General features: G+C 40.8%; 1 protein-coding gene across 1 annotated transcript in view; it reads right to left on the bottom strand.

The window, feature by feature from the left end:
* gtf2ird1 (GTF2I repeat domain containing 1) overlaps positions 1–12,439 on the bottom strand; it is a 55,649-nt gene that overhangs the window by 16,513 nt on the left and 26,697 nt on the right. The window contains 7 exon segments of the mRNA XM_034114055.1: positions 154–207; positions 4,117–4,204; positions 4,207–4,277; positions 4,489–4,569; positions 6,579–6,622; positions 7,798–7,906; positions 9,416–9,441. Of these exon segments, the coding sequence (XP_033969946.1) occupies positions 154–207; positions 4,117–4,204; positions 4,207–4,277; positions 4,489–4,569; positions 6,579–6,622; positions 7,798–7,906; positions 9,416–9,441 (473 nt within the window).

Below are 12,439 nucleotides of genomic sequence, written 5' to 3'. Positions count from 1 at the left end.
TATATATATTATGTGGGTTGTGTCTCGGTTAAAAAGCTCAGAAGTCGTTTTATTGTACTTCAGTCGGTCTGTCCAACAGTATAATATGTTGCCGCAGTCATAAAGAGGTCAAATGCACTGAATTAATGAACAGAAATGTGAGTGAGTCGTCACCTTCAGAGGATCTTGGGATGCTCTGCGAGGTCGCACTTGGTGACAGAGCTTCAGCTGAAACAGGAAAGAGAAACATGAGCAAACACAGAAGCTGTCAAACAGTTAAAGAAAAGAGAATCCAGATATGTGAAATATTATCCAGGTACAAAGGTGAACCACAGTCGTTAATGTTGTCATGGTTTTCTGTTAACTGAGCTCACAGAAAGACACATTTTTAATTATGATGTTTTAGTTTTATTGTTTGTCCTCACTTTGGTGCCTAATTATGCAAAGTAGGTCTGACTGACACAAAATGGCGTGTTCAGCAAAGGAAACAGAACTGTGAAAAACACACTGATAATATCTGGTCTTTCCTTCCTGCAGCGGTCAGACTATAAAACCAGCACAGCCCCTAGTTGACCCCCCCCCCTACACAGACTATATCACCCCTTGCTGCTAAATACCAACAAACTATGTGCAATATATAAATGCCGTTAAAGGTAGGGTAGGTAATTTTGGAGAAACCAGCTCGAGATCGCTAGAATTTGAAAATACACAACCGGAGAAAATCTGCCACTTCCTCACAGAGCCCCTCCTCCAACACACACGAACGCGCACATGACCAATGAGGGCACGAGATAAGTTTGTGCCCCGATGGAAGGCTGACAGGCAGGTAGGCCATCCAGTTATTTTAGCCGGGCCGGCTCAGATGATTGGTCGTGCTTTTTACAGTACTACGGCTTCCACAGATGATATTTCTTTATGGATTTTTTGTCAAAGCACTTCAGATATTCATTGCTATCGGGATGTTAAGAGCATTCCATGGAATATAACAAAAAGTGTATCTCGAGCCGGTTTCTCAAACTTACCTACCCCACCGTTAATAACTGTGTAATATATACCTGGCTGCTAAATCCTAAGAACTGTTACAGGATGTGTATTTTTTTTAATTATGTAACTTTTTATTATATCATAACTTAGTACTTTTTTGTAATGCATGTCACATATTGAACATATGTGACATTAAGCTGTCTGTGGCTCTTTTCCCTGCTGTAACTACGCACATTTCCCCTCCGTGGGACTAATACAGGTATTCTGATTCGTCTTTTGTAAAATGGTTACAAAAAAGGTTTTTTATTTTAGTTTTCTGGGCCAAAGTGAAACCCACATTTCTTTAGAATCACTACATATAATGCAACTGAATACTGAAATTAAGAGAGTGTAACAGCAAATAATTCTAAATATGACATTTGCTGCACTTACCTTCATGTTCTTTCCTTTAGAGGTCATTTGTGAAAGAAAAGAAAACTTGAACAAAGCACAATCAAAACAACAAAATAAAACAAAACGCTAAACCCAAGACCACTGAGTAGACTCTTCATTCTCTCCAACGCTACATCGGATATTAAAAAAAATAAATCCTCATTCAGGTTCATTTCATTAAGGAAAAAAAGAAAATATCTCCAAAAATCGAATTATTTACTCCTGTGGTTTAACTTGTAGTAAATACATAATGACCCTTTAAAGGTTTAAAGCAGGGGTGTCAAACTCAAGGCCCGGGGGCCAAATCCGGCCCGCGACTTCATTTTCTGTGGCCCCACAAGAGCTTGCAAAGAATATAATATGTTTATTATACGATTACATGCTACTTTACAGAAGCACGTTGCCCATAAACTACATGTCCCACAATGCATCTCAAATTAGATTTTCTCTCAGAATTTGACTTTTTTTCAAAATATGCTTTTTTTCTTAAAATTAGCTTTTTTCTCAAAAAATGTCACTTCTCTTTTTCAAAATGTCACTTATTTTTTTATTTTTTTTCAGAATGTGGCTTTTCTTTTAAAATCATATTTTGACATTCTTACTGAAGAGACTTGCAATTATTTGCCCTAGACTTCTGCTTTCAGACGTAGTTAATTATGAAGTTATAATAATAATCCAATGCAGAGGCAATAATGTAATATAATACATTATTTTATATATATTCAATATTTATATATGTATTTTTGGTCTTAAAGTTACAACCGGCCCTTTGAGTGCAACCATAATACTGATGTGGCCCGTGATGAAATTGAGTTTGACACCCCTGGTTTAAAGGGTCATTTGACCAACATCGGAGCAAAGATTTCTGCTTCATCGCCAAAGATAATGGAGGTGATTGAATTTAGTTTTTGGCTTTTACAAAATGTACAGGAATCTGAGATGCTGTATCTTCAATGTTGGACTATTAAAAGCAAAAGTATTTATCCCACCAGAGATAGAAAATAATGTGTTTGTCATTTGGGTGAACTGGCAAAATGTAAATGGTAAATGTAATGTATAAAATCCTGCAAATGATGTTTATTTATAAATGAGGCAGCTTAGAAAGAGAGCAGTCTACTCAGATGTCTTGGTGGTCTCACTCTAGTCACTTTAGGCCCCGTTACATGGAGAGGGTTCGGGTTGTATCGGCTACTTTTTTCTATCGTTCGTTCACACGAGGCCGTAACGGAACCGCGGAAACGGACCCCTCAAACGATAACGGGTCCCAAGGTGGGTAGATCTGCGGACGGAACGCTCTGGGGGGGGTCAAACGGCTCCGTGTGTACGCCCGATACGCCATAGCCCCGCCTCTCCTGCTCACCCCCGTGTCACCCGCGTCATTGCTGATGTGTTTCGCCAACAACAACAACAACCGAGTGTTTCGAGCCAGGTCCCGGTATCTCGCAGGACAGTGCACCCAGCAGGAGCCTCCGGCTAGATTTGATCGATATGGACATAAACGCGAGTGAAGTCTAATCGGACAGGAGAGAGAGATCAGAGATCAGCTGCTGCTGACGGAGACACGCAGCTCTGCATGATCACCTGCAGCTCTGCGTGATCACCTGCAGCTCTGCGTGATCACCTGCAGCTCTGCGTGATCACCTGCAGCTCCGACCGCTGTGATGAATTTATTTGAATTACTTCTCAAACTACCTAAACTAGTTATAAATATGTTTATTTTTACTATCGGGTCACTCATTACTGGATCAGCCAGCTGCATGAGACGATACTGACGGGCTGTCAGGAGAGAGGGAGGAAAAGAGAGGCTCCGTTTATTATTCTTATATTATTATATAGAGTCGTTATCAATTTGTTTTAAAGCTCAATAAATAACAAAGAAGACCTCTGACCGGCACTTTTATAATTTTGTCCGGAAGATTTAAACTTTAACGGACATCTTGACCGGCGAAACAAACTGAAACTGAAACTCTGCCGCACGGTCCCCTCGTTCCTTGGAAGAGGCGGAGAGGTGGGTGTTTGACCGGCGAAAAAAACAGAAGAGCAACCAGGCAACCATGGCAACCATGCTTGGGAGGTCTTCTTCGCTGCTTTTGGTGTATTTTGTACAGCGCCACTTACAGGCCCGGCATATGTACTACAGCGTCTCCAGCGGGTCGAGCGGTCTCGTGTGGACGGACACGTTTATTGAGCCGATTGCGTGTGAATGGAAGACTTTTTTGATATCGAATTCGGATCATTTTCGTTTCCGTCTCCGTGTAAATGGGGCCTTAGTCTAAAGGTGCAGGTCCATGTTAGATAGAGGAGGGGTTTGGGGTCTTTGAGGAGCAGTTTGGTCTCTAACACGTTATCTACCAATCATTTTGGGCAGCGGGACTACAGGACAACTCAACATCTGGAAATAAGCACAATGCATCAGTGTTTGACATGACTCAATGAAGTCAGTCTGATGCATGGAGCGCTTCCCAGAGGAGGTGTTTGTGAGAGGGGGGGGAGCTACAGAGTTTGGGAGTGGGGGGGGTTTAAAAGGTGGGTTTGTAGCTACTTGGAGGTTTGGTTGTGGGGAAGTGGGAGAAAAAGGCTTGTGAGAAAAGTGTTTTTTTCATACGTGTGGCAGCGTTATTTAGCTCCCTAACAGTGGGGGGGGGGGCTGCGTGGAGGAGGCGTTTCCAGTGGCTGTAGTGAGGAAGAGGAGGATGAAATGGAGGAAGGGTGACTGGTTACCTGCATGGTTTTCCATTTGCTCTCGGGGGGCCGAGGGAGTGGGGGGAGCAGAGGGGGCAGAGGGGGGGGGCTGTGGGGGGGATGGTGGGGGGGGCACGCTGCAGCTGCTGCCACCGGCTCAGACACAGAGTCAGCGGCCTCCTCCACACCTGGAACAGCATCTGGAGGAGAAGCAATGTTTAGATGTCGCCCCGATTTGGATTCGAGACACAAAAGGGCAACAGGAAGGCTGAGGCTGAGGATATTTCTTGCAATGATTTTGCAGTATTTTCTGATTAATGGTGTTCTCAATTCTGTACTTGTATTTTTAACTGTTCGTGAATAAAGTCAGACACTAAATAGACTAAATTCACCATCAGCGCTCACACTCACCTGGCACTGTGACCTGAATGATGTCCCCGTCTGGAGGCTCTGTTTTAATCCTTTTCAGAGGAATGCAATCGGCTGAAGGACCTGCGGGGATTTAATACTACATTATGTCTGAGATCAGTGTGTGGCTGTTAAACACATCTAATGTGTGTGAACTGACTGAACTGATAACACAGGGCACATTTCTGGAGGCACTGTTCACATTGACTGTTTCTTATCAATATATCACAGGTCTCAGATATATACAGAGCCGGTCTCTGATTGGCTGAAACACCAAACAGATCATTGCAGCATTACCCATAATCCCCTCTGTTTCAGCCCTGTTTCCAAAGTGCTGATTCTCTGTCTGTTACTTCAGATGAAAATAAGGAGCCCCTCCCCACGCCCCTCTGAGAGAGATTTGGTTACAAAGAACTCAATGGAGCTCTAGGAGGAGATTCAGGTGATAAGGTGGAGGGGGGGGGGGGGTTACCTTGGTTGCTGATTGGCTAATGGTTACACAAGCCAAAACATCGTTATGACATCATAAAGTGGCCAAAATCTGATCAGCTCATTTTCAGACAGGTTTTTATAGAAATGGATCAGGACAAAAAGAGAGAGGGTCTTTGTTCCTGAAACTTTCAGAGTCTCTTTACACAGAGGGGACACATGTTGATGTAGAAGAGACATGAAGAAGAGGGGACACATGTTGATGTCGAGGAGACATGAAGAAGAGGGGACACATGTTGATGTAGAAGAGACATGAAGAAGAGGGGACACATGTTGATGTAGAGGAGACATGAAGAAGAGGGGACACATGTTGATGTAGAAGAGATATGAAGAAGAGGGGACACATGTTGATGTAGAAGAGACATGAAGAAGAGGGGACACATGTTGATGTAGAAGAGACATGAAGAAGAGGGGACACATGTTGATGTAGAAGAGACATGAAGAAGAGGGGACACATGTTGATGTAGAAGAGACATGAAGAAGAGGGGACACATGTTGATGTAGAAGAGACATGAAGAAGAGGGGACACATGTTGATGTAGAAGAGACATGAAGAAGAGGGGACACATGTTGATGAAAGAGAGAGACATGAAGAAGAGGGGACACATGTTGATGTAGAAGAGACATGAAGAAGAGGGGACACATGTTGATGTAGAAGAGACATGAAGAAGAGGGGACACATGTTGATGTCGAGGAGACATGAAGAAGAGGGGACACATGTTGATGTAGAAGAGACATGAAGAAGAGGGGACACATGTTGATGTAGAGGAGACATGAAGAAGAGGGGACACATGTTGATGTAGAAGAGATATGAAGAAGAGGGGACACATGTTGATGTAGAAGAGATATGAAGAAGAGGGGGACACATGTTGATGTAGAAGAGACATGAAGAAGAGGGGACACATGTTGGTTGTAGAAGAGACATGAAGAAGAGGGGACACATGTTGATGTAGAAGAGACATGAAGAAGAGGGGACACATGTTGATGTAGAAGAGACATGAAGAAGAGGGGACACATGTTGATGTAGAAGAGACATGAAGAAGAGGGGACACATGTTGATGAAGAAGAGACATGAAGAAGAGGGGACACATGTTGATGTAGAAGAGACATGAAGAAGAGGGGGACACATGTTGATGTAGAAGAGACATGAAGAAGAGGGGACACATGTTGATGTAGAAGAGACATGAAGAAGAGGGGACACATGTTGATGTAGAAGAGACATGAAGAAGAGGGGACACATGTTGATGTAGAAGAGACATGAAGAAGAGGGGACACATGTTGATGTAGAAGAGACATGAAGAAGAGGGGACACATGTTGATGTAGAAGAGACATGAAGAAGAGGGGACACATGTTGATGTAGAAGAGACATGAAGAAGAGGGGACACATGTTGATGTAGAAGAGACATGAAGAAGAAGGGGACACATGTTGATGTAGAAGAGACATGAAGAAGAGGGGACACATGTTGATGTAGAAGAGACATGAAGAAGTGGATTCTGCATAATAGGTGACCTTTAAGATTTCCATTTGATTCTCGAGGCTTGAAACAAAAAGCTAACACCTTTTTTTTTATAATGCAGAAATGCTTTTATTTATTTGCACGTACCTGCTTCACAGTCAGCCAGGGGACTCACGCATGCACTCGCTGATCTGTGAGATTAAATGAAAACACACTCAGGTGACTTCCAAAACCAATTTTGTGTTGGGGCAAAATAAATACTCATGGGCTCAATACTACTACTAATAATAATGACACTTAAAATAAAAAGAGATGTGTTAAATTGTACAAATAAGCCTTAACATTTGTAAAAAAAAAACAACACAAAAAACACAACTGTTATTCTAAGATTCGATTGAACTTACTCTGATTTTTTTTTTTTTAAATTGCATCCTGTCAGTTGATGTATACAATTGATGTATATATTTATATCAAAATATGCATACAGGGCTACTGCTTAAATGTCACAGCTAGGGCTGGGCAATATATAGAAATGATATCAATATAGTGATATGACTAATTTCCTTTACCCAATCAATCATTACATCCACATTACTGATGATGAATATTTATCAAACATCTCATTGTGTTAATATGTAATGAAAGCACCAATAGTGAATGCTACAATATCGTTGGGATAGTTGATCAGAAATATTATGATAATTAATTTTCTCCATATCCTTACAACAGGTAGTGTCACTCACGATAGTAATGTTTGATTCAGTGCACACTCTGAGCGGGCCACTATCTCATATTTCCACATTATGAGCCAAGTCTGCAGGGTGATGCTCAGTGTGTGTGTGTGTGGTGTGTGTGTGTGTGTGTGGTGTGTGTGTGTGTGTGTGTGTCTGTGGTGTGTCTGTGTGTGTGTGTGTGTGTGTGTGTGTGTGTGTGTGTGTGTGTGTGTCTGTGTGTGCCTGTGTGTGTGTGTGTGTGTGTGTGTGTGTGTGTCTGTGTGTGTGTCTGTGTGTGTGTGTCTGTGTGTGGTGTCTGTGTGTGTGTGTGTGTGTGTGTGTGTTTCCTGTGTGTGTCTGTGTGTGTGTGTGTCTGTCTGTCTGTCTGTCTGTCTGTCTGTCTGTCTGTCTGTCTGTCTGTCTGTCTGTCTGTCTGTCTGTCTGTCTGTCTGTCTGTCTGTCTGTCTGTCTGTCTGTCTGTGTGGTGTGTGTGGGTGTTGTCTGTGTGTGTCTGTGTGTGTGTGTGTGTGTCTGTGGTGTGTGTGTGTGTGTGTGTGTGTGTGTGTGTCTGTGTCTGTGTCTGTGTCTGTCTGTCTGTCTGTCTGTCTGTCTGTGTGTGTGTGTGTGTGTGTGTGTGTGTGTGTGTGTCTGACCTGCTGCAGTGAGGGTCTCGGCCCCCCCCCTCGGTGTTGTCCAGGAAACCGTCTTCTGGCAGCGATCCAGGGTCGAGCTTCCCCTCCTCTCTCGCTATCTTGCCAGCAGCTTCGACAAACAAGAAGACACAGAAAATAAACAAACAGAGCATCCCATTAGCGGAGAACATCTGTGGGCTGTGTAAATATATAAATAAAGACTTTCTGTTAGTCGGTAACTGTAATTAATTGGAAGTATTCTGACAAATATTGTGCGGCTTAATGTCTGGCTCAGGTTCCACACAAAGCACACGTCAAATCCTAACTAAATAATAACATTTTACACAAAGCTCCCGTTTAAAAGATCATTTGTTATCTGAATGAAATGCAGGCGCTGATCCAAATGAGCTGGGGTTTCGTCTAATTAGACTGCATTACTTCCAGGTAGGTGCACATAATGAAAGGGAGGGATAGTAAGTGCAATGAAGACACACTTGTAGGGCTGTGCAATTAATCGTATTTTAATCTCGATTACGATTTTGGCTTGCAACGATTACGAAAACAATGTAATCGAAATAAAACGACTATTATTTTTATTAAAAAATATATATATGTAATTTCTTTTTTTTTTTTTTCAGTCGAATTATACTTAAAGTTCAGGGTAATCAACTGTTATATTTTTTTCAATATATGGATGTTTTCAAAGTAAATGGATAATCGTTTTTAATAATCGTGATATCAATTATTGACCAAAAATAATCGTGATTATGATTTTTGCCATAATCGCACAGCCCTACACACTTGTATGCTAATGTGATGAATTTAGCAGGTGAAGGCATAGAAATCCCTTTAAAATAAAGTTTTAAAAAATCAATCTCTCCTCCCTGTTTGCTGCCACCATTTCTTTAACATGTAACTCCACAAAGACTGGCACATTTTGATGCAAAATTACAACTTTTGTTAAAAATATGCACTTTGATATGATGTCAAATAGAGGAAAGCAGGACATTTCCATATTTGAGAGTCCAACAAAAACAGCTTTTTATGACATTTTTGTATGAAAAAAATATATATATATGCACCAACATTATCCTTTAAGATTGTTAGCATGTTGACTTTGACATTTCATAGTATATTAGCATTTACCGTATGTACAGCTGAGGCCTATAGGATTACTTTTGATGGCATTCAGTGATGGAAAAGTGTAAATTCTGAAGTTTCTGTAAATAAATATCATTGCTAACTGTAATCTAAATATCCATCCATTTATATAGAACTTTCAGTTTGTTGAAGGACAAATGGAATTTTAATTATCAACCCAACAAGTTGTTTATTTATTTTCCTATCATTATGAATTGTAAGAACAACTGTGGCTCAGTGGATAGTGTGCTGGACTTCGAATCAGGGGATACCAAGTTCGAGTCCCACTGCAATCAGCATGTCGTTGTGTCCCTGAGACACTTCAAATTGCTCCTGTGGGGATTTGTCCACAGTATCGAATGTATGCAAGTCGCTTTGGATAAAAGCAATGGTGTGAAATCCATAAACACTCAGTTCAGCAGTTTTTATAAACGAGGCCAAATCACAGCTCATATGCATAAGAAAATGCTAAAGAAAGCAAAATGAATCCCACTCTTACCGGTGAAAATCCTCTCATCAAACATTCTGAAACACAGAGAGGAAACAGGCCATTAGTCACACAGAGTTCACTCAGCTCTCAGGGCTAAATGCATGATGCAAGCAGTGTACATGTGCACAAGTCATCATTAACAGATTTATAAGCACATTAACTCCTCTTCAAACAATCAGTCTCCGTTCAGCAACCCAGCAAATGACTCGCTGCTCTGTTAGCACTGAAGAAACTGAAAGTAACTGAGAGGAAGTGAAGTAAAGACGACATGCTCCTCTCCTGCTGTGAGCCAAATTCATCTTTGATCACAGCTATTTCTCTGAGGCTAGGTTATTAACTATGTGGATAGAAAATGATTACACTGTACTGTACATGGGTGCTCTCTTGTTTTTATTTACAAATTATATGTTTTTTTTGGATGTTATTTGTTTGAAAATTCTCAAAACATCAATAAAAACTTAAAGGTCACCTATCATGCTATTTGTAGGCAATAGCATAGGTCTCAGATATATAATATAAAAAACATGTCTATGAAGTGTTTTGCTCAAAATATCAAACAGATCACCCATTCTAGCCATGCCTCATATCCCTCTATTTCACTTCCTGTTTTAAAAGTGCTGATTTGGGGTATAAAGCTTTAATAAATAAAAAAGTAGGGGGCTGAGCTCATGCGGGACCCGGCAGCTACTGTCTAAACTAAATACTGCCGTGATGAAACGCCATATCATGGATTATCAAGGATTCTCTCTGAAACAGTATGGAGCTCAAAGGCTTTCTCTCTTGCCGGTTATACCACAAGGTGAGTTCCTTTTTATTTCCTGCTTCTTCACACACATGCTCTCCAGTACAGGTTAGCTCTGAGTGTTAGCGATGCTAATGTAAACACCGACCATATTACGTCCAAAACAGTCGGGCATTGTTTCTGATAGCAACGTTTCTGATAGGGCCGTGGGTCCACATTTCAGATATTACGTCATATCAGACGCAAATCTGGATCAGCTCCGTTGTTCCCCCGTTTTTAGAGATTTGGGTACGGAGGAAAAGAGAGGGTTTTATTTTCTGACGCTGCGTGAGTTCCCTGACACACCGGGGACACATTTATGTATTAAAGACATCAAAAAGTGCATTTTGCATGATAGGTCCCCTTTAAATAAAGAATTTAACTTACAGAGTACAGAATGTTTATGGGTGCTTTCCTGTTTTTATTTATTTATTTAATATATTATTATTATTTTATTATTTTAATGTTATTTGTTTTAAAATTCTGAAAACATCAATAAAAACTCAAGTTGAAATAAAAAGAATTGAACTTACAGAGTACTGTTTATGGGTGTTTTCCTGTTTTTATTTATTTTAGATATTATTATTTTATTATTTAAACATTTTAATGTGTTTTTTTTGGTTGTTATTAGTTTTAAAATTCAGAAAATATGAATAAAAACTAAAGTGGAAATATATAAAAATTGAGCTTGAAGAGTACTGTTTATGGGTGCTTTCCTGTTTTTATTTATTTATTTAATATATTATTATTATTATTATTATTATTTTATTATTAAAAAAATGTAATGTGTTTTTTTGGATGTTAATTGTTTGAAAGTTCCTCGAAAACATCAATAAAAACGTGTAAATAACGCCCCTCTGATCCTTTTGCAATATGGTCTCTAGTTTCTCTGTGCCTTTTTGTTTGGAAACTCCACCCATCAACAAGCCTCACTGGGAAATGTCTTCTTGTTTAAGATGAACCTGGGAACTGTAGCTTTTCCCTCAAAGGCCAGGGAGGCGTGTGGCGCAGTGGGTTGTGCGTTGGTGTTCAAACCCCACTGCAGTCAGCATGTCGTTGTGTCCCTGAGACACTTCACCCCAAATTGTTCCTGTGGGGATTGTCCACAGTATTGAGTATGTAAGTCTCTTTGGATAAAAGCGTCTAACAAGTGACATGTAATGTAATGTAATGTAACAAACACCGTCCATCTGCTGTGGATAATCTCCAGGGCAACACATATTGATTAATGTGCCGCTGAAAGTAGTCCCAGTTTAAATTGTTTAATAACTTTTGCTAAAAACTTCAGTGTCCAGCTGTTTAGTGGAAACTATACATTTGTGACCTGTTTTTAATGATGTATATCTTTAGTGGGAATTAATAAGCTTGGGGCTGAGAAAGGCTGCAAGAAAAGTTGGTTATGTCTTTTAATGTCTTACGAGCCCCTAAAGGTTCATGGAAAAAAAAAAAGTATCTCGTTCGATATACTTTCTCGTTCGCACGAGATACTTTCTTATGGTTAGGCACATCGAACTGCCCGATTATTACGCTAAATAATTAGTTTTATGAAGAAGATGTCCGGTCGCCTGTGTGTGTGTGTGTGTGTGTGTGTGTGTGTGTGTGTGTGTGTGTGTGTGTGTGTGTGTGTGTGTGTGTGTGTGTGTGTGTGTGTGTGTGTGTGTGTGTGTGTGTGTGTGTGAGTCACGGACATGAATTCATATATCAAAGCAGACTGGTTTACAGAGACTAGCTCTACACCCCTGGCCAAAATGTCCCTAAATGAAGTCCGAGTTGAAATATATCTCAAATAATGTATGCACTGCCATTTCTCCACATAAACATAACAGTCTGCAATGAAACGGTTGTCTCCTGTGTGCTCCACTTCCTACTTGGCGCACCAGTAACTTGCGTGCGCACGAGAAAGTATTTAGTGCGCACGAGAAAGTATATTGTGCGCACGAGAAAGTATATCGTGCGCACGAGAAAGTATATCGTGCGCACGAGAAAGTATATCGTGCGCACGAGAAAGTATATCGTGCGCACGAGAAAGTATTTCGTGCGCACGAGAAAGTATTTCGTGCGCACGAGAAAGTATTTCGTGCGCACGAGAAAGTATTTCGTGCGCACGAGAAAGTATATTGTGCGCACGAGAAAGTATTTAGTGCGTACGAGAAAGTATATCGTGCGCACGAGAAAGTATATCGTGCGCACGAGAAAGTATTTCGTGCGCACGAGAAAGTATATCGTGCGCACGAGAAAGTATTTCGTGCGCA

The sequence above is a fragment of the Trematomus bernacchii genome, unplaced genomic scaffold (genome assembly GCF_902827165.1).
Source record: "Trematomus bernacchii unplaced genomic scaffold, fTreBer1.1, whole genome shotgun sequence".
NCBI classification, from domain to species: domain Eukaryota; kingdom Metazoa; phylum Chordata; class Actinopteri; order Perciformes; family Nototheniidae; genus Trematomus; species Trematomus bernacchii.
The sequence above is the reverse complement of the archived record's forward strand: the minus strand, read 5'-3'. Positions and strand labels throughout refer to the sequence as shown.